Genomic DNA, 23,294 nt, shown 5'->3' on the forward strand with positions numbered 1-23,294 from the left:
TTCTACTCCCGTAAAGATTTACACCCTCGGAAACCCTGTACAGGGTCGCTATGGGTCGGAACCGACTCGACGGCACTTAACAACAACAACAATCTGGCAAAAAAGAGTGAGGAATCTCTCTTACCTGTTGGTCAGAATGAGCAACAACAAGGTTGTTGGTATTGGGAGCGATGGCAAGGGCAGTCACAGGGAAGTTGTAAGCAGGCACTGTGCAGTGAGGCTGGAACAAATAACAGACTTGAGAGGCCACGCTACAACACTTGCCCACCAGAACAACTATATAGTCTAGGTCAACTGTTCTTAATAATTCTCCTTGGAACTGAAGAGGTTCTGAGAGGTCTCATAAACTTTAGGTATTTCCTCAAGCAACAAGCTTTCATTAAAAAAAAAAAAAGTGCATTTTCAACTGCTTAAAAATTGATAGCATATATAGAAAAAAGCTTTCCCTGCTACCACCCCCAGTGTGGTGCTGTAGGATAAGCAATGAACTGCTAACCACAGCGTTAGCAGTTCAAACACACCAGCCACTCCTCCGAAACCCTTTGGCTGCTATGGAGCCGACTCGACAGCATGTAACAACATCTCCACATGAAAAAAGTCACTGAGTAGGAAACATAGACATTGAATTGGAAAGAAACTGATGCCTGGGCAGGGAACGTAGAACAACTACAAAGCAAGGGCACCAATACATATGAGGATTCTTACAATCTCAGGCAAGGCTCAAAGACAAAGTTTTTGCCAAAGTGTAACCAGAAATTCAATTAAGCATTAACAGTAAACCCATTAAGTGCAGCTATTTACTGTAAGTTTTGGTAATTCTTATTTGACTTTTATGATAAACAAGGTAAGAACTTGATCATTAGAAAAAAGTGATTCAATGTGTAAATGACAGTATAATAAGTGATTAATCAAACATTTTTCCTGCTAGTCCTTTTTCAAATATCTGGATCTATTTAGTTTAACCGTATCTTAAGATTGCAAACTAAACTACTATAGGAAGAGAGTTACCACCTGCAACTATTCATGTACAAATTATAATTTCCTCACTATTATCTAGCCTCCTTCCTCAAAACACATTAATGACGGGCATATGGATTCAGCATCCACAAATCCTCTCGTGCAAAAAATGTTTCTCCTACTACCACTGACTGACTTTAAATGTTATACATTTTAAAACAATCTTGATATAAATAAAAATGGAAATAGTAAATAGATACTTATTTTAATTTTTAGATTCCAAAAAGGTGGTAGTACTAATTTTTTTAAGAAAAGGTTCCAAAACCAGAAAAATATTTACTTAAGAAAAGTACCCTAAATCTCTAGTTCACACCAATCTGCCTTGAATTTTATAACTGCAGAGCCAACTTCCTCCTGTATAAAGACTCACACTGTTCTAAATGCTGTGCTCACCTTTAATTGTTTCAGGCTGTAGATGTGGACCCCAGCACTGGTACCTGATGCAGCCAGCCAATTACCATCAGGACTGACTGCCAACAGACACATGGCTTCCACAGTCCCTGTGAAGGCACAAGAAATGAAGTCTCATAACTGACCCGATATCTTCAAGCAGTCCTACCCTGAAGAGGATGGCAAAAGCAAAAAAACCCTCAGATTTCTGACAGGGAAATTTCTTTCTTTTTATTTAATTGATATGTTTATATGAATTGGACTACTGGTGTGGTGCTGGTGGGCTAATGCATCAGACTGCAAAGTCATTTGAACTGCAATGTCAGTGGTTCAAGCTCACCAGCTACTCCTTAGGAACCCTACACAGGGTCGCTATGGGTTGGAATCGACTCGACGGTACTTCACAACAGCAACATTATGAGTTGAAAAAGGCTTACAGAGCAGATCATCAGTTTTACATTAAACAAATCAGACATATTTTGTTTCATCTCACTGACTGCAATCCCCTCAATGGAACATCACATATACCATTTCCTCCCTGTGTTTATTTGCATTCCTCCTTACTCCTACCCCTTCTGAACTATGTCCGTGGGTAAATATTTCCCTCTGAATCTCCAATGGTTGATTAGTCTAAGGTATGCTTACCTCACTACTGTTATGTTTCCTTGTAGACAACTGTTTGGCTGAAAGTTCAGTTCCCGACCAGAAGGGTGACTAACAATACTAAGTGTCATTCAGAGATTCACCTAGAAAGTGAATTTCTTAATATTTTGTAAATAGGTTAGATAATAAACGTTAACATAACCACTTTCCCATTTAACTAGCAATCCCTTATGTAAAGCAGAGCCAGAATGATAAACCTGAAGGAAATGTTCAGTTGTGCTCAAACACAAGAAATTGTTCACTATGAAAATGCAGAGTCAGGACTGCATCAACCACTAAAATCTGTCAAATGTATCACTTAAACCAGGGCTGAGTAACATTCGGACCACAGGCCATATGTTGTTCTTGTTATGTGACGTTGAGTCAATTCAGACTCATAGCGACCCTAAATAGGGTTTCTGAGGAGCGGCTGGTGAGGTTGAATCACTGACTCTGTGGTTCAAACCCACCTTGTTGTGCAGTGCATTAACCTGCAGCACCACACCAAGACTCCACAGGCCATATGTTGTTGTTATTAAGTACCGTGGGAAGGCCTATGAAATCATTTGGTCTGGCTCTGCTTAGGCAGCTGTAGTTCCCGCCATTACATTTGTTGTTAAGTTGGTTCTGAGTCACAGTGACCCTGTATAGGGTTTCCGAAGAATGATTGGTCTTAGTTTGAACTAACAACCTTGCTGTTCAACAATAAACTTGCAGTCCAATGCTTATCATACAGTGCCACACCAGGACTCTGTCATCACATTAAGGATGAGTTAATCAAATGTTTGACCAAATATAGAAGGCTAATTTTTTTTAATGTGTTCTCTAAAATTTAATTTCCTCCCCTGCCCATTAGCTTTATTTTTATTTAATTTTTAATGTTTTTATTGTGAATTGAGTGAAAGTTTACAGGGCAGATCATCAGTTTTACAAACCACAAATCATACACTTTGTTTCATTACCATGATAGCAGGCTAATTTTTAAGTTGATAATTTTGTATGACCCATGAGTGCTGTAAATTTTGGCAGAAAAATGGTTCCCCACCTTTGATTTAAACCAATTTCTTTCAACTCCTCTCCTACCAATTAGTTCCAATCAAAGCTATGGAAATACAAGTCAGTTCAGTGGACTAGAAGCACATCCTTAATTTACTGGGTGCTTGCTGTACATTTAGCATGAGGGGAGGATGATGCACTTCTTTTTCATCAAGGGACTTTAAAGAACATGGCAAGTTAAAACTTGGGGAGTGGGGGCATGAGCAACCATCTAAGGTGTAACTATTGGTCTGTTCATATGTGGAAGAAATAAGAAGGACAAAAACTGAAGACGCTTGGAAATAATTTGTTCAAAAGACTAACAGAGCACACCAACATCATTCACCATGATTCTGATGGTGCCCAGCTACCACTAGCAACTGTTTTAAAAGGGATCATTGTATTCAAAGGTCCTGGACAGAGTGGGAGACAATGTGGAGCAAAATTGAAAAAAAAAAAAAAAGACTGAGCTTACTGGTCAGACAGAGACTGGAGGAACCTGAGACTATGGTGTTCAACCACCCTTTAAGTCTATAATAGAACTCAACCTCTTGGCCCATTTTCAACCAAGTGGTAGATAGGTATATTAGAGGGGGAATCCCTAGTAGGGTATGCTCACCCTGGAATGATCAACCATTTAAGATCAAAAGAGCAACATTTTTCTAAGGACAAAATTCAGAAGGGTTGGGGAAGGAAGGTGAAATGGAACTAATAACCACAGGGAGGAAATGGGTTAACTGTTATTATATGGAGAAGATTTGCAATCACTGAGATGAACCAAAGTATGATTTGCTGAATACAAAGTTTATGACCTGCTCTATAAACCTTTACTTAATTCACATTTAAAAGTTTCAAAAAAAGAATCAGTGGTGGGAAAGAAGCAGACAATAATACTGTCTGCACACACCACCTCTGAATGAGAAGAATGCTATTATAACAAGACATAAACCAGATACTGAAGCGTGGGGAATGGGTAAAGAATGGAGGCAGTGGTAATCAGCATCAGTTCAGTTAAAATAAATGGCAAGCCCTGGAATATACAGGTTGAAGTGCTATGAAGAAACCTGCTTGATTAAAAGAAGAGGAAAATGAGAGCAGACCAAAAAACAAGTTAGTTATTTGCAGAATGCAGAGCCTAATTTTAATGGGTGCTAAAGGAGCTCTTGTAGTGTAGTGGTTACGTATCGGGCTGTGAACTGCAAGGTCAGCAGTTCGAAACTATCAGCGGTTCCATGGAGGCTGTCTGCTCCCGTAAGACTGACAGCCTCGGAAACCCTGTGCAGGGTCGCTATGAGTCGAACCGACTCCACGGCACTTAATAACAAGACTGGAGTCCTGGTGTGGCATTGTGGGTTAATGCAATGGACTCCAAGGTCAGTTTGAACAACGAGGTCAGCAGTTCAAGCTGACCAACCTCTCCTCAGAAATCCTACACAGGATCATTATGAGTCGGTATAAGACTTAACACCACTTAACAACTACAAAGTAAAAGATTGAAAGTCAAAATTTTGTAATAGCGTGGTGTTACAGGATAATTGTTGTTGTTGTTGTGTGCCATCGAGTCGCTTCCGACCCATAGTGACCCTGTATAGGGTTTCCGAGGGTGTAAATCTTTACAGGAGTAGAAAGCCTCATCTTTCTCCCGCGGAGCAGCTGGTAGTTTCGAACTGCTGACCTTAAGGTTCGCAGCCCCATTCGTAACCACTACGCTACCACTGGACCGCAAAGTCGATTTGAACCACAAGGTTGGTGGTTCAAAGTCACCAGCAGCTCCTTGGAAACCCTATGGTGGTGGTGGTGGTTATGTGCCATGGAATTGGTTCTGACTCACAGCAACCCTGCATAGGGTTTCTGAGGCTGTAAATCTTTATGGAAGCAGAAAGTCTCATCTTTCTCCCACTGACAGTTTCAAACTGCTCAACCTTGAGGTTAACAACCCGGCGAGTAACTACTACACTACCAGAGCTCCTTTTGATACCCTCTACAGCATTGCTATGGGTCAGAATCAAATCATCAGCACTTTAGCAACAACAATAAAAATATAAACAGGTACTTGACTAATATTGTCAATTTAGTTGATCTGCCCCCTAGCCCAAGGTTTCTTCTACGGCTGCTTTCTGGAGTAGGTGATGGAGAGTGAGAATTTAAGAGAGTTGGCCTCCCCAGCTTAATGGTGCCTAGATGATAAAGTGAAGCAGCTATATGCCAGGATGAGGGAAATGGACCAGAAGTAGTAGTCCAAGAACTATAGTAGAGATCAGGTTAAGCCAGGTACTAAGTCTCCAATAGTTAACTGGGCAATAATTAAGCAACACACATACACATTCATTCACACGTATTCATGTTCTCAAAGAACACAGAAAAATCTGCTTAAGATTTAGATGAGCATAGGTAATGAAACTGCACGCAGAAGAGTATCGTCACCTTTAAAAAAACAACAAAACCATCCACAAAATACCCACATTCAAACACTACTAGAAATAGATTAAAATATTAATGCTAGCTATTTCTGGGTGTCAGGATTACAAATGATCCTAACATTCTTCTTGCTCTACTAACAAAACTCTTAAGAAGGATGATGAAACTTTGTTCCAAATAAGGAATTAAAAACTCAGTGAGAAAAGAGTAGGTGTAAAGAGCATTTCATATCTCATCAAGCGTCTTCATTTGCCAGCCATCTCCTCCCACTTTAAATTACAAACATGTGGGAGAGTGTGTTATTTGCAGGGTGGGAAGAACATGAGTGAAACAAGGACACTGAGGTTTAAAGGGGAAAAGAAAGATACATCTTAACAGAGACAATCTCTCTCTTGTGGCCAGTTACCAATTCTCACCTGACTGGGGCTGGAAAGTATGCAGGTGTTTAAAGTGTCCTTCCGACAGCTGGATGATATGGAGAGACCCTTGAGGTGATGCCACAAAGAGCCTGGTGGAGTCTTCAGAAAACAAAATCTGAAGGGCAGCGTGAAGGAATGCTGGCATTTTGGGAACCTTCGGGAGAAACAATAATAAATATCAGTGTCTGAGATAAAGAGACAACAACCTACTGAAAATAATCTCAGCCAGGCTTTCATTACATGAATCCTTCCTGTCTCTAAGCAAGCTAACTGACCAAGGGTCTTATTTGGAGCCAAAGTTTCATAATCCTTCTTAAGAGCTTTGTTAGAAGAGCAGTAACACTGACATGCCTAATGTAACCTATACCACCCCGTTCTCATCTGTTCAGTAAATGCTAATAGAAAGAACTGTAACATCTGACTGACACCATTAAGCAGGAAAGCCGAAACTTTATTAAAAAAGCCACTTTCTGCCATTTCCCTACCCCTCCAAAATCATAATCAAAATGGAAAGAAGGCTGTTCAGTAACAACTGTCTCCAAAGAGCCTCAGCCCCTGTACATTTTCATTTCACTCCAAAAATCACACATATAGGAACTTTCTCCTTGTTTAGCCAGACACTGGGCTACCACTTACCCTTTGGAGGCTTATGTTGTCATGTTCATAACTCAACCGGTAAAGAAAAAACCTAGAGGCTGTAGAATAGGCTATCCAACTTCCACATGGGGAGATACAGCTGCAAATGATATTCTCAGGACCCTGGCAATATTAAGAATCAGGATGAACATGTTACACCACAACTTCAAAGTGGTTTATTCCGGTTCAAGCCCCCGCTTATTTCCACCCCAGATAAACTGAATCAGAATCTACATTTGAACAAGTTCCCAAAGTATGACGCTCTAAAAGAATCACCTGGAGAGCTTGTTAAGGTGGACTGATTCAGTTTTATAGTTATTGTTGTAAGGTACCCTGACGTTGGTTCTGATTCCCAGCAACCCTGTATAGGGTGTTTCCAAGGCTGTAAATCTAGGGAGCAGAAAGCCTTACCTTTCTCCCACTTGATCTAGTATTGTTGTTAAGTGCCATCAAGTCAGGTTCTGACCGGTAGCAACCCTGATTAGGGTTTCCAAGGAGTGGTTGGTGAGCTTGAACCATTGACTTTGTGGTTCAAACCGACTTTACAGTCTCATACATTAACCCACAGCACCACACCAGGACCACACAAGTATATTTAGGTGGAAATGCAAATTCTTCACAGTTCAAATGGAATAGACCATTTTGAAGTCTTGCTTTATACCAACAAGGTTCACTGTAACAGGAATCCTCAAGCTCTTCCTATTCTGGACACAGTCACAAAAGTGCACACACATAAGCTAAACACTCACACTGTGCTGACATTAGAGGCTGAGCACCTATCTGTGGATTTGGTTTCCAAAACACGAATGGAAGCCTATGAATATTGCACACACAGATCAGTCCTTTAAGTACATGTTCCTGTTGTTAAGTGCTCTAAAGTCAGTTCTGACTCATAGTGACCCTGTATGGAGTGGTTTCCGAGGCTTGTAAATCTTTGCAGAAGCAGAAAGCCTCATTTTTCTCCCACAGAGCAGCTGTGGTTCACAGCTCAGTACTTATACTAGGGAGACAATACGCTCACTTTACACTGAACCTCCACTTCAGAAATGTGAACAGGGAAGCATTTAATGCAAGAGAGCTTTGGAGAATGGGAATGACTTTCTGTTTTGTCTATGACAACCTGCTTTAAATACCTCTAAGAAATAGTCTGGTGTGGCTCTGTAGGATAAGCATTGGACTTCTAACTACAAGGTCAGTGGCTCAAACTGCTCCTCAGAAACCCTATACAGGGTTGCAATGAGTCATAACTGACTTGATGGCATGTAACAACAACACACCAAGAAATAGTAAGTGAAAAACTTGGAGAACAAAGGAGAAGAAAAGCTCAATTTAACATGCATATAATTAATTAAAAACAAAATGCTTTCTAAATGTATGCACACACACATATACACTCTATCACAGAAAAATATTTGGAGGGATATAAAAGTAAGCAATCATAGTAATTATTTCAGGGAAGCACACGGGATAGGCAACTATATAATCTACAGATGTCATCTGAATTCTTTACATGAGGGCTGTAGTTATAGATATTTGTGTAATTCAGATTTAAAGACAATTCATATAGTATATTATCATTAATGGATGGAAATTTCTTCTGTTAAAATATATAAGAAACTGGCAGCAATTATCTCTGGATAGCGGAATTTGAGATAAGGGGCAAAAGGGGAAGTTCACTTTTCATTGTATATTGTTGGAATTTAAAAAATTGGTATGTTATTTTATAATGCTCAATTAAAATTATCACTTATATTCATTTACCCAGCAAATTTACAATGTCCAACTTTCATTCTATTGTGCACAGGATCACTGAGTCGGAACCAATTTGGTGGCACCTAATAACTTTACAGCCAAAGGAAACTCAGTTCTGGTCACATGATATATCATCACGTAGTTTTAAGACTTTATGCACCTTATGACATTTAACTAAGTAGTTATTCAAATTCAGAATGAGAAAACTGTTCTGGATTTCTAAGTATGAGCATAGTTAAACTTCCTTACCTTTTTCTTGAGCTGTAGTAAATGATCTGCATTTTTAGAGAGTGGAAGGATATCTCCATTCTTTCCTGGAACAAGAAAGTTCCCTGAGGTTTTTCTTAGTAAATAAAATATCTCTCCAAGATTATTTGTGTATTGTTTCTTCTGAAAAGTCACTCAACTAGAATGGATCTCGACCAGTGAGAAATCAGAAAACTTTCTAACCCAGTGAGCTCACATTTTCTAAGGGTACATGAAGAGAAACACAACAAGCACATCCTTCAGTTCTATTTGGATTCCCTGGACAGGGCCTGCGATACAGAACATTCTTTGCAGCTCTACCCCACTGCTGAGCATGCAGGGAGGTAAAAGTGGAGTCAGTGTGGCACAGATTTTCATTTGATTTAGTCATTTACGAGCCTAAAGCCAAAACCTCTAATCCATTATAAACAATGGGACCTGAACATTTCTTTAACATGTCACACAAAAGGGCCCTAGTCTGTCACCCAGTAAGTGCTATGTGAATTCTTCCAGGCAGGACAAGTCACTACCTCACTATCCAACATTTAATCATGCTAGTTTTCAAAAGCCTGTTTCCATTCCAGTCAAGCTTTAGCAACTAGGATTCTACAATGCAACTCAACTGCATTCTTCAGTGTACCGTTTACAGATGATCCAGGGTCTGCTAAAGATTTTAATTCAATTCAGGTGGGGAGAAAAACTACAAGTTCCCATTGACGCAGGAAAGTCAACGTCTGTTTATCCACAATCAGAATTTCAACTCTAATTCTTATTCTGGGCTTTTCTCTTCACTTTCCCCAGTGGATAAACACTTTCTCCTATGTTACCTGTTGCACCTGTGGCTCCCAGTCTCCAAAGTTCCAAGTGATGAGCAAATTGGAAGAGGAGGAGCTGCTTCTTCTTTGAACAGGAAATGAGACAGCGCTGTATGCAAAAGTAGAAAACTTATGAGCCCAGGTTGTTCTACTGCATTAGTTCTAAGATACAGCACAGCATCTTAGGACATCTTCACTGCTGAAATCCATTTATTTGATAAATATTTATTTAAGTACTATTACATGCCAGGGACTGTCCTAGGACTGGAGAATATAATGGTGAATAAAATACAGCTACTGCTCTGAAGAAACTTACAGTCTAAGGGAATGCCATTGAATTTAATAGGCAATTGCATTACAGTGTGCTAAAAACTTTAACATGGGTATGGGTAGTACCATGTGTAATGTGAAAACTGTAGAAAAGATACCTACTCTAACCTCGAAGGGCTGAAGATAAAAGCCTAGATGAGGGTCCCTGGTAACAATTACTCAAGCAAGGAAGAAGGAAGGGAAGAACGTCCTAAGCATAAAGCTGGCCTTTGAAATGGCTCCAACGTAAAAGAGTATGAAGGAATTAGAGTCTTTCAGAGGGGCTTGCCTGTATGGGTGGAGGTAGGTAGGGGGGAAGCACCTGCAAGTGTATCGAAGGAGAATGAGAAAAGAAGCTGAAGACCGGGGCCATTTCAAAACAAGTCTCATAAGCTATGTCAAAGGCATTTATTAGGTCATTATGCTGGAGGTACTGGGACCAACCAAAAGCTTGTAAGCATAGAGTGATGAACAAAGCTATTTTTTAAACAGAGCAGACTGGAATGACATAAAAATGTAAATATAAACAAAAGGACACGACAAGGTAGCTACTGTGATGACACCCAGATGAGAATAGGTACTGATCCAAACTAGGATAATGGCAACGGAGACAGAAAGAAACGACTAGATTCAAGAGACAGCAACAAAGTAAACCTAACAAGATTCATTGAATGGAAAACTGTGGGGGGAAAGCGGGGCTTTTAGCTTGGGTAGACTGAACCATTCATATGGAAGGGAATACTTGGAGCCTGGATCTTTTATTCCCATCCAGAATGAGGTTGGAGAGAAAAAAAAAAGTGCCCAAACTTTAAAAAGCAAAATAAAACAAAGAAACAAACATAATTCCCAGAAACCACAGCTATCTGGAAAAGGGAGGGATCTGCCTGGAAATGTACTAGAAATGTTATTGTAAATCTCTTGTCCCTTTAAGTATCTTTCTAGGAGGCCTGCTCAGCAAACAGAAGGAAAAAAGAAAAAGTGGCTCCAGGAAGTCCTTCAAGTTTGCTCAGAAAGTGATGACTGTGTTGAGTTTAGTGGAACACGGGAATAGGGGAAGGAGAGGCTATGGAGGAAGGGAGAGGGACACGATGACACTTACATGAGGGAAGGTGATTTTTCGGAGCGCAGCATCATAATTCTTTACTTCCACCTTCTCCATGAGAGGACGAATAACTAAGTGAGTATCTGTGCCTGGGATGGAGGAGAGGGGCGAAGACATAGAGTTAGAAAACCCCCGACAAAAAAGGACCCACTGGGCAGAGTGAAGGAACAGCCCCGCTGAGAGGGCACCCACCTCCAGAAATGAGCGCCGTCGGGCTGTGGGCCACGGCGCGCACGTCATGAGTGTGATACTGGAAAGGCTTTGTCCGAACCCACTGTTTCTCTTTGCTGTTGGAAGTCACAGAGACCAGCTGAAAATGGAATACCGTCCCCTCGGCTGTGCCCACCACGAAACTGTCTTCTTGCTGAGAAATTAAACCATTGAGGAGATACATTTCAGCAAAACAGGGTCCAGCAAAAAAAAAAAAAAATATTCCCTGAGGTTTTCTGACTGGGAAGCTTAGGGTAAAACACCTCTTCCTAGAATTAGAAGGTTCCTTTGGAAGACTAACAATTTCATCAGAGACACCTAAGACACAGAGAACATGGCGCCCCCTACCGACAAAATTAACAACACACATCTCAAACTGTAATGAGTGTTTTTGTATATACAAACCACCAAAAATAAAACCAAATCAAAACTCTAGCTTGTCGAGTTAATTCCAACTCACAGAGACTCTTTAAGACAAAGTAGAATTGCTTCAAAGAGTTTCCAGAGCTCTGGTAGCGTAGTACTTACGACCTGGCTGCGAACCTTAAGATCAGCAGTTCGAAACTACCAGCTGTTCCATGGGAGAAAGATGAGGCTTTCTGCTTCTATAAAGATTTATAACCTTGGAAACCCTGTACAGGGTCGCTATGAGTCAGTTCTGACTCCACGATCACCACCACCACCAATCCTTACAGAAGCACACTGTCACATTTTTCTTGCACAATATTGCTGGTGCTGGTGGGTTTGAACCACCCACCTTTTAGTTAGCAGTCAAGTGTCCTACTAAAGATAAATACAAACTTTTTGTTGTTAAGTGCCATACAGTTGGTTCCTACTCATAGCTAGACCTTTATGAGTTAAAATCTAAAAAGAAAAATATACCATGTTCCTGAATGGAAATGTTTCATAACAAAGATATTCTTGCTGTTTCTAAGTGCCCTCGAGGCGGCTCTGACCCATAGCAACCCTGTATAGGGATCCAAGGAATGATTAGTGAGCTTGAACCATAGACCCTGCAGTTCAAGCCAACTTTGTAGTCTAGTGCATTAACCCACAGCGCCACACCAGGACTCCATAAAGGTATTGTTGTTGTTGTGAAGTGCCATCGAGTCAGTTCTGACCCACAGCGACCCTGTATAGGGTTTCCAAGAAGTGGTTGGTGAAATTGAACTGTCGACATTGCAGTCCATCACATTACCCCACAGTGCCACACCAGGACTCCATAGAAAAACAAAACAGAAAAATAATAAACATTAAAAAGCCTAAGTCCAGAGGGCACGGAGTAAGGTAGAATCACCACTGAGTAATATCTGTCTGGGTGGGACTGATGAAAGGAGATGGGGATAGCACTCATGTGGTACAATAGTGAATAATTACTATCAGGACTGACTGTGAGGGTTGGAAATGCAAAGATAGACATTTTGTAGCAAAAGGAGGGGAGTGGTTGACTTCGCAGTCCAAGAGTGGAGGTCCCTGGAACCATCAAGGGAGAAGTGCGGAGTGCGGGACCCTACCCAGAGAAACAGAGATGCCAGAAATGGAGGCAGAGACGAAGTGGAGAGATGGAGTGACAGAGAGGGAGAGGGGCTGTGTTTTTGAGTGGGAATGACAACCGGGGGCAGACTTTGATTCATTGATGATGCATGGAGTGGATTGTAACCATGGCAATGAAACGACATATACGATAGGATGAATGTAAAGCTAATGTTCTCCCATGTAAACTATCACATAATTCACAATAAAACATTAAAAATTTAAAAAAAGCCTAAGTAAGAAATGCCTCTGAAGGGAACATAGACCCGAAACCAGTAATTCCATTTCTAAGAACTTAGCAAAGGACAGCACACTAAGATATATATGTAAAATTCGGTTTGCCAAATAGTGAAAAACTAAACACATTTGCCAAATAGTGAAAAACTAAACACAAGTCTAGTATTCAACATGAGGTTGGCTATTTTTTAAAAAAGAGTCCTGGTGTGGTACTCTAGGATAAGCACTGGACTCCTAACTGTAAATCAGTAGTTCAAATGCACCTACCCAGAGCCATACGAAGGGTCAATAGACTTGATGTTACTTAACAGCAATAACAAGAGTTTTTAGTGGTAAGACTCCACAATGCACCAATCATTAGAAATTCACGCTCATCAAATTCTCATGGACTATAGATTTACTGATATATAAACTCCTATCACTTTTATCAAGGAGCTCTGGTAGCGTACTGGTTACGAAGCGGGCTGTGAACCTCAAGGTCAGCAGTTCAAAACTACCAGCTGTTCCGCGGGAGAAAGGTGAGGCTTTCTGCGCCTGTAAAGATTTACAGCCTTGGAAACCCTGTACAGGGTCGCTATGAGTCAGAACCGACTCCACGGCACTTAACATGAAAACAATGGGGGAAAAGGAAGTGGGGTGGAGCTCTAGTTCTGCTAGATATAAAAGCAAATAAATTTGGGTATATACTTAAATACTAAAAGTTAAAACAGTGTAGCACTGTCTGTGACCAGACAGACCAGTGCAACAGAACAGAAAGCCTTGTGATAAACCCAAATACATATATGAGAACTTAGTATGTTAAGACAGTATTTGAGAACCATCTGATATCTTAAGGTGGCAAGAAAAAGTAGAGTTTTCTGTTAAAGAAGATGGGAAACCTGGATAGAGAGATCTAGTTAGTTAAAAAGAAAGTTCAGTGCATATCTCTGTGTTCCAGAGCAAGCTCCAAATAAAAACTTAGATGTAAAAACGGAAACTGCAAAAATAACTGAAAGAAAATAAGGGAAGATTCTCATATAAACTCAGTGTGGGAAAAAAAGACAAATCAAAACCAGACACACACACACAAATTCCACATTAAAAAAAAAAAATGGAGAAAATATTTGCAACTCACAATAGTTTAAAAAAAAAACAACCAAAAAACTCCCTAAAATGTTAAGACTCTTCAAAATCAGTAAGAAAAAGACCAACAATCCAACAGAAAAATAAACAAACAATTAAAACAATAACAAAGCAGATGGGAGAACAATTAGACAGGTCTCAATGGGCTAAGTGAGACAGAGGTAAATAATGATATATGTACAACGTGAGAAGAACAGGGTTCTGGGATACAGAGATCGAGCCATGGTTGGAATGTGGAAAAGGGGGGAATAATATTAAGATGCTTGGCTGTCTTTTGAATCTTGGTTTTCCTTGCATTCTATTATAAAAGAGACACTGGAGGGGGAGAGAAAGGAATAGCAAAAAGCATCACCATAGAAAGCTTGTTTGAACCACAGAGTTAGCAGTTCAAATCCACCAGCGACTCTTCGGAAACCCCAAACAAGGGTTACTAAGAAGTGAAACCGATTCCACGGCACTTAACAATGACAACCCTTATTGTGGGAGTGCTGTGGCGCTGTACAAAATAAACACAAGGTTGGTGATTCAAGTCCACCAGCCACTATGCAGGAGAGACATGAGGCTCTCTGCTCCCAAAAAGATGCAGTGTCAGAAAACCTACAAAGGGTCGCTATGAGTCAGAACCAACTTAAAGGAACTCATCAACGAATAACAAACCCTTTATTGTATATTGCCTTTCCCCATTGTATATTGCTTTATACAATAAGGACCAATAAATGACACCAAGATAAACGGAGAAAAGATTGACATTGTCAGACGTTATTTTGCTTGGATCAACCACCAACATTCGACAGATTCGGTAGTCAAAAAATCAAAACACGAACTGCATTAGATAAATCGGCTGCACAAGACTTAAAAGTGCTCAAGAGTAAAGCGGTTTGAGGACTACTAATGTGCACCTGACCCAAGCCAGGGTATTTTCAATAGCCTCATATGCATGTGAAATTTGGACAGTGAATAAGAAGATCGTAATAGAATTGATGCATTTGAGTTCTTGCATTGGAGGAGAATATTCAAAGTACCATAGGCCGCCAAAAGAACAAACAAATCTGTGTTGGGAGAAACACAGTCAAATTGCGCTTTAGAAGCCAGGATGGCCAGACTTCACTTCTCATATTTCAGACATATTATCAGGAGGTACCAGTCCCTGGAAAAGGACATCATACTTGGTAAAGTGGAAGGTCAGCAAAAAAGAAATAGACTGGCACAGTGGCAGCAGCAATGGACTCAAGTATAGCAACGATTGTGAGGCTGGCACAGAACTGAGCAATGTTTCATTCTCTTGAGCATAAAGTATGAGTCAATACCAACAACAACAAACTGCTTTTCAAAAGGCACTATACGATACTGGAAAAGGGCAGCACAATATGACCAATAGCAAAATAAATCACTGGGAGGCATGCAAGAGTCAAAGACTACAAAGGTATACACTATCACAAACAACACTGCAATAATAGTAACAACAAACTATCTGTAAATAGATACATAAATAGGCCTGAAGCTAAACTGACTCTGGGAGACAACTGGGAATATACTCAAACGTATACATAATTTGGCAGACGATATGTTTATGTCTATCTACATAAGGAGGCTTCAAAAAGTTCTTGGAAATTTTTCATTATCTTTTAATTCCATTTTTCCACAAATTTCTTGAGGTCTCCCTGTATTTTTATGTACAATAAATATAATAACCAAGACTATTGTAGAGTATACAGGGGATAAAGTTCTGCAAACTTACCAGCTATAACCAAGCACCTTGAGGGAATGACTCACTGGTCTTAGGAATTTAGGACCATGGTCTCAGGCGATGACTAGGTCAACTGACATTAACACAATCCACAAAGATAATGTTCTTTGTTAAGAACTCTGTTAAGTAGTGACTGTTGTTGTTACATGCTATCGCGTCGGTTCTGACCCACAGTAACTCTATAAGGGGTTCTGAGGAGTGGCTGATGAGTCTGAACCACCAACCTTACAGTTTAAACTGACCTTGCTTACCCTACAGCGCCATACCAGGATTCCAATTAGTGATGGGATCTTAAAAGTTTGCAAGTGGCCATCTAACAGGCAACTATTTAAGTCTCTCCCTATACGGAACAAAGAAGAGTGAAATAATCAGTCCAAAGCCCTAACAGACAAAGCAAACCAAGCCTCTACTATGCTACCTGGAAACCAGAAGAATTAGATGATGCCCTACTCCCTCTACTGACTGCTCCGATCAGGATCACAATGAAAACTCCTAAAGAGGGAGGGGGGAAAAATAGAATCAAGTGTAAAAACATAGTGACCAAACTTACTGGTCTGATAGAGACTAGTGGAAACACCAAGACTGTGGCCCTTCATTCTCTTCAAGCCTGGAACTGAACCAACTTTCTTTCAGCCAAACAAGAAACAGGCATAGAGAGTAAGTAATAACACCAGGGAGGAATATATGCCTTAATACAATCAACCATATGAGACCAAAACGGCAGCATTTGCCCAAAAACAAAGCTAAGGCAGGAAGAGGTAGGAAAGAAAGAGGGATGGAAATGGGGAACCCAGGAATACGGGGAAAGGACGCTGTTACATTGAGGGGATTATATTACCAATGTCACAAAACTAAATGTCTACATGAGGAAGTTTCAAAAGTTTGTAGGGAGAATTCCACTATCTTTCCATTTGACTTTTCCATAAACTTAAGCCCCCTTGTAAACTGCTGAATGGAAAACCAACATGCTCTATAAATTTTCACCCAAATCACAATTTTTTTTGAAGTACACAAGGAAATCAACAGTAGTCACACAGAGAAAATTGAATAAGAAGTGGACTGACAAGCGGCAGAAGACTTTTCACTGTCTAATTTTTATACTTTTGATTTGTACACCACATGATTGCTAGACTGTTCAAAAATAAATGTGTATGGTTTTAAATGCTAATTGGAAAAACTAATGAATTTCTCCTTAGATTTTGAAAAAAACTACATCAAAATTAATGATTTCCTTAAAGGTGCGAATCAGATGACTGGTGGCAACACAAGATATTTAAAGCAACAGTAAATAATTTCAGGTAACACACAGACCAAGTATAAATAAATAAATATAAGCATAGCAACTAAATTGTTTCCCTTTTGATTATTTTTTAAATTCTGCTAAAATCAAGAACATCTCCATTTGAGGCTATGTATTTTCTCTTTACTTATTTAACATTTTATTGTGGTTTGAGTGGAAATTTACAGAGCAAACTAGTTTCTCATTCAACACTTAATGCACCATCTGTTTTAAGATAGCAGTTGCAATGTAACATCTGATATATTTTGTTTTTAACACTTTACAATTTCCCTTTTGAAGAAACTTTCCAAATATTTTTATTCTCAACTCTATTTAACTTTTTCTTTCACAGTGATGGTGATGGTGGTGGCTGTGCATCACCAAGTTGGTTCTGACTCATGGGATTCTGAGGCTGTAAGTCTTTATGGGAACAGAAATCATCATTCCTCTCCCAAAAAATTACAGGTAGATTTAAACTACTGAACTTGCAGTCAGCAGCCACACTATACTACGTACCAAGGCTCCCCCTTTTTTTTTTAAAACAGCGATACTAACTCTTAAATTATGGTACTGACACCATCTACGTTTAAAATAAATTTATATAATACTATAAACCATGAGAAATTAAAAAAAAAGACTGAGTTTTCCTAAATTGCTCCTCCTCTCATCCCACATTCAGGGCAGGGAAACAGTGCTTATAGTGTCTCTTCTGTATTTGTCATAGGGGCGCTGTAGGGTAAAGCATTGGAATGCAAGGTCAGTTTGAATCACAAAGTAGATGGTTCAAACACACCAGCTACTCCTTGGAAACCCTATACAGGATCGCTATGAGTGACTGTACAGCACTTAACAACAACAGCCACTGCACCCCCAGCCTGTACATCAACTATGCAAAACAGGGACCATACTCACATCAGATACGGCAATGGACTGCACATCAGCATTTGCGATGAGATGGCTCTTGATGAGTGTTCCAGTAGCTGAGTCCCAGAACTGCACCTTCCCCACAGAGTCTACACTTATGACAGTGCCATCAGACAAGAAAGCCACACCCCAAATGATGCACTTCCGTTTAGATACACCCATGTATCGCCTGTCCACAATCATCTTATGAGTAGCACTCCCTGAAAAATAAAAAATAAAAAGCTCACATTTGTGTGGCATTTATTTCTCCTTTGGCCTTCAAAAAACACCTGAAGTAGGCATGACATATGAAGTCAGTAACTAAAATAGAACCAGCCAATAAATGATAGTTCTCGTGAACTCAGTCTCATACCCCACAAATGGTTACTAAAGATAAAAAGGAACAGCAGAAACCTTTTAGGGTGGTGAAATGGAAAAGAGACATTTGAGACTTGCACATAACGCTGGCCAAATGTATAAGCACATTATACTCTGCTCTTTTCCAAATCCCACAGGAAAAGGAGAGAAGACAACAGTGACAAAAGGTTGGGAATTGGGAAGGAGAGTGGTAACTAACTGACTTAGCAGAGTCCTGAAGTTTAGTCCTACACCGGCTGAAGGGAAAGTAGAGGGTCACCTCGACTGATCACGGAAGACTCAGGAACTGGTGAGTCCAGATACTTATAGCTAACAGAAAGAAATGGTTTAAAGTTTAGGAAGCTGTTAGGCACCAAGAAATATTACTACTAAATTTCAGAAGAATGAAGATAAAGCTGGGAGACAATGGAGTTATGGCTTTAGAATACTGTAAGAAAACAATTTCCAACCTAGAATTCTTTCTCATGCAACCTTTGGCAGGTTCCACTAAAACAAAAGTATTTAAACCAGGAAAGAGAAAGACATGGAAACCAGGATGTCTATGCAAGAGAGAAGTAAAGGGCTGAGTGAATGTGAATGATAGTCTAAGATCTCACATTCACACAGCAGAGGCCCGGGAGCAGGTCAATCTCTGGGAAAGACATCAAAGTGAATTTGATAGAGAGCCCAAGATGAGTTTGAACCTAGTACAAAAAGATTTAACGACAGGAAAAATAATCTGGGGATAAATTTGTGATATATATACCAAAACTAGGAGTAGAAAGAAGGAAAGAAGGAAGGGAGACGACTATTTAACAAAAAGAGTACATAAAAGGAGAAGTAATTCTGCTATACAAACTGTGTTTATATGGTTGTAATAATGAAAAGACTACTAATCTGACCAATGGACATCACCACCACACTGGGAGGAGTTGTTATTATGTGCCTTTGAGTAGGTTCTGACCCATAGCAACCCAGTACAGGGTCTCCAAGGAGCGAGTCAGGATAAAATGTGGCAAAAGACAGAGGAAAAGGTCTATCTAAATAGTGTAAAGTCAATAAATTATGGTCTAAAATGGAAAACAAAACAACGTAGCTAGCAAGCTATTTAGAGACAAGAAATAAATACCAAAAGAAATCAGGTAGGAGTTGAATGCTATTGCCTTTGAAGAATTGGAGAGGGACGTAGAGGGACTTGTTTTTTATAACAAGCGTTAGGGAATAGATTATCTGCAAATACAAACTATAAAATGTTACTTAAGCACTGAAAGAAAACTAACTGTTCTACCTTCTATCTTAAATGGGAGCATAGAAAAATAAGCCCATGCAACAAGTGGAAGCCAATCTCATCACGGGAGGGCTACACTAGTCAACTCTAAGGACCAAAAGCAGTAAGTCTGTGATTCTTGGTCTCTCTGATCTCATTTCTTATTATGTTATTTAAGATCTCATGGTCCTGAATGGCAGAAGTCCACTTTTGGGGCAGATTTTGTGAATTCTTATTATGATGAAAAAGAACTGCATCTTATTGAATAACCAAGAATCTGCTAAACACAGCAATAGTTATCTAAGAAAGGAGTGAAAAAACTTATGAGTGTCCTAGAAGGCTAGTGAGAGGTTAGACCCTACAGACCCTTGAAAGCATAACAAACGAAGGTTTAAGCTTTGGGAAACCCAGAGTGCAAATCTGACAAGACCCAGGCCCCAAATGAACCGAGAAAAACAGTCACCTGATTTGACATCAAACACACTAATGTAGTCTATGGAGCCAGCTGCAATGTGGGTACCAGAGGGATGCCAGCTGAGACTCAGGATGCGACCTTGGGAGTTATACAACAAAAAAAGAAAATGACAAAACACATAAGTATACAGCAAGGGCTAACTGAATCCTACTTCCACACTTACTCTATAGCTCTAGCCTTAAGCTCTCATTGGTGCACTCCAGTGGAGCAGCTGCTGAGTCTGAACTGCCAACCTTGCAGTTCAAACCAACCAGGGGCCTGCCCTAACAGCAGCACTGTATCACTGGTTGATGGGAGTGTGTAAATGAGTACTACCTTTTCATGGTATCCTAACAAAATCTGAGTACTTTTGGCCTCAGCATTGCACTGCTACAAAGTGATGACAGAGTAATACCTATATGGGTGCCCAAGTATATGATTCTAACAATGTTCACTGAAGCACTGCTTGTAGCAGTTAAAAATCAATATATATATTTTTTATGCCAATAGCTTAAAAGAAATTTTGTTGTTGTTAAGTGCCATCGAGTTGGTTCTAACCCACAGTGATCCTGAACAGGGTTTCCGAAGCTGTACATTTTTATAGGAGCAGAAAACCTCATCTTTCTCCCACGGAGCAGCTGGTAGCTCCGAACTGCTGACCTTGTGGTTCACAGCCCGATTTGTAACCACTACGCTACCAGAGTTCCTTAAAAGAAATTAGGAAACCCCATGAAATAGAAATGCCATGCAGACAGACTGACATAGAAAGATGTCTTTGTAATACAGCAAGTGAATAAATAAGCTGGAAAAAACAAGTGTGTGTGTTTATATGAATATGCAAAGTCTAAAAGACAAGGTTCCAAAATGCTGCATGCTAAATACCTGAGATTTTTAACAAGCATTGGATCACTTTTGTAATTACAAAACAACACTCAACAGATATTAAAAACAAATAAAACATGAATCTGAGCAAAAGATGAATAGTATTGAAGAAAGGACATTAAGAGAATATGTGGAACAGTCATTATTCACTAGAGGAGTGGTAGCTAACTGTGGTCCATAAGCCTTTCTTCTAGATAAATGTTCATCACCTAGTCCTTTATAGAAGTGTGCCAAACCCCTGCTGTACAAGTCAGTAGTATGTGATCTAGAAGAGGTGTGAACGTGGGCAATTAAAACAAACAAACAAAAAACTCCAGGCAATCTGAATATACTAACAAGATTAGGAACCATAGCTACTACAGATAAAATTCTCATTCCAAGACTTTATGCACATTTGTTAAGACTTCACAAAAATAAGCAGTAACTAACAAATCCACTTTTTCCTTCCAAAGATTCCTATTTTGGATTTCCAGTTTTCTATATTATTACTTGGCCAGGCAATCACCACTCTGGAACGCAATGTAGAAAGCCTGGGCTAGGGAAGGCTTTTGTGCACAGTCAACATGTCAACTACCTGGCGCATGGAAAATAACCCCATACCCAATGTCATAAAAATGTAACTTCCTGTTAAGGCTGTTTAATTCTCCACTAAAAATGACCCTTACTTTTCTGCCGATCAAAATTTCTTTCAAACTGGATTCTGTCTGAAGTGATTTGAAATAGTTTCACAGATCCATCCTCACAGCCAATCTATTAGAGAAAAAAAGGCAGAAACAAAGATATACATTTTATAGAAATAAATTATATATAAATACACAAGTAGTATGACTCACAGCATATTCAAGTGTGACAGACTGCAATTAACAGCCATCGGGTTTTTTCTGTAATATGTACTACATACAGCAATACAGCACTTCACTTGCTAATGGTATCATTTGTAGAAGTTCACTCACAGATGTTCACTGTTATCATTTATAGTTCATTTATATATGTTGTATAGCAGCCTATCATGTAATAATGAAAACTTAAAATATGAATCAGGGGATATCACGGTCACTGGCATAACCAAGTCCCCAAAGATAATGTTCTACATCCTACTTTGGTCAGTTGTTGCTGTTATGTGCCGTGGAGTCGGTTCCAACTCATAGCGACCCTGTACAGGGTTTCCGAGGCTGTAAATCTTTACGGGAGAAGAAAGCCTCCTCTTTCTCCCACGGAACAGCTGGTAGTTTCGAACTGCTGACCTTGCGGCCCGCAGCCCGATTCGTAACTGCTACGCTACCAGAGCTCCTTTGGTCAGTAGTGACTTAGCTCTCAAAAGCTCATGAGTGCAGGATGGGCAACTTGGACACTGGCTACCCAAAATGAGGGGTGGGGGGCTACAAAGGCAAGAAGTGACTGGCTTACAAGCTTTCAAGACGGAACCTAGATCCAGAGGGCCTGGAGGAAGGTAGAATCTCCAGTGAGTAGTATTCAATCTGACTAGCCAGGGCTGATGCAATGAAATGTAGACGGGGCTCTTGTGATACAATAGTGAATAATTGTTATCAGGACTGATTCTGAGGGTTGGAAATGTAAAGGTAGACGTTTTATAGCAAGGAGGGGAGTGATTAACTTTGCAGTCTAGGAGCGGAGGTCCCTAGGACCACCAAGGGAGAAGAGCAGAGACCGGGACCCTACCCAGAGAAGCAGTGATGCCTGAAATGGAGCCAGAGATGATGATGTGGAGAGATGGAGCAGCTGGAGACTTTAGATCCAGAGAGGGAGAGCGACTGTGTGCTGAAGACCTGGGGGGCACGGGGGAAGGATTGCATGGAGGGGATTGTAACCACGGCAATGATACGATATAAGATAGAATGAATGTAAAACCAATGTTCTCCCATGTAAACTATCAAATAATTCATAAGAAAACATTAAAAAAAAAAAAAAGCTCATGAGTGGCCATTTGCAGCACAACTATTGGTGTCTCAATGTGTGAAGGAAAGAAGATTGGTGAAAACTGAAAATGTTGGGAATCAACTAGTTCAACTGTTAAGTGCTGTCAAGTTGGTTCCGACTCATAGCAACCGTATGTAGGGTTTCGGGAAGCAGCTGGGGGGTCTGAACTGCTGACCTTGTGGTTTGCAGTCCTGTACTGATTCACATCGTCACACCTGAAGTTCAATTAGTCCAATAAACTAACGGAATATATGAACATCAGTCTCCATGACTCAGACCAGAAGAACTAGATGATGTCCAGCTAGCACTATCAACTGCTCTGAAAGAGATCACATTCAAAAGTCTCAGATACAGTGGGAGACAATGCAGAACTATATAAAAAAATAACTCACCAGCTGTTCCATGAGTGAAAGATTATCAAAAAGGCCAGGCTTACTGGTCAAAAAGAGACTGAAAAACCTACACCTATAAACATAGTAGCTCAAAAGAGGAAACAAATCCCTGCTACAAATCCCACCCCCTCCACACAAAGGGTAGACAGGGATGGGCAACTTGGACATTGGCTACCCAAAATGGGGGGAGGG

At 40.1% G+C, this 23,294-nt stretch overlaps 1 protein-coding gene across 1 annotated transcript in view; it reads right to left on the reverse strand.

The window, feature by feature from the left end:
- CIRH1A (cirrhosis, autosomal recessive 1A (cirhin)) overlaps positions 1–23,294 on the reverse strand; it is a 65,413-nt gene that overhangs the window by 19,536 nt on the left and 22,583 nt on the right. Inside the window, exons 4-14 of the mRNA XM_006860216.1 lie at positions 21,438–21,522; positions 19,900–19,989; positions 17,822–18,033; positions 10,974–11,145; positions 10,779–10,870; positions 9,383–9,479; positions 8,559–8,623; positions 6,558–6,680; positions 5,919–6,075; positions 1,411–1,517; positions 125–220 (exon numbers count right to left, since the gene is read on the reverse strand). Of these exons, the coding sequence (XP_006860278.1) occupies positions 125–220; positions 1,411–1,517; positions 5,919–6,075; positions 6,558–6,680; positions 8,559–8,623; positions 9,383–9,479; positions 10,779–10,870; positions 10,974–11,145; positions 17,822–18,033; positions 19,900–19,989; positions 21,438–21,522 (1,296 nt within the window). The remainder of the gene's footprint in view (positions 1–124; positions 221–1,410; positions 1,518–5,918; positions 6,076–6,557; positions 6,681–8,558; positions 8,624–9,382; positions 9,480–10,778; positions 10,871–10,973; positions 11,146–17,821; positions 18,034–19,899; positions 19,990–21,437; positions 21,523–23,294) is intronic.

The sequence above is a fragment of the Chrysochloris asiatica genome, unplaced genomic scaffold (genome assembly GCF_000296735.1).
Source record: "Chrysochloris asiatica unplaced genomic scaffold, ChrAsi1.0 scaffold00037, whole genome shotgun sequence".
In the NCBI taxonomy this organism is placed as follows: Eukaryota; Metazoa; Chordata; class Mammalia; order Afrosoricida; family Chrysochloridae; genus Chrysochloris; species Chrysochloris asiatica.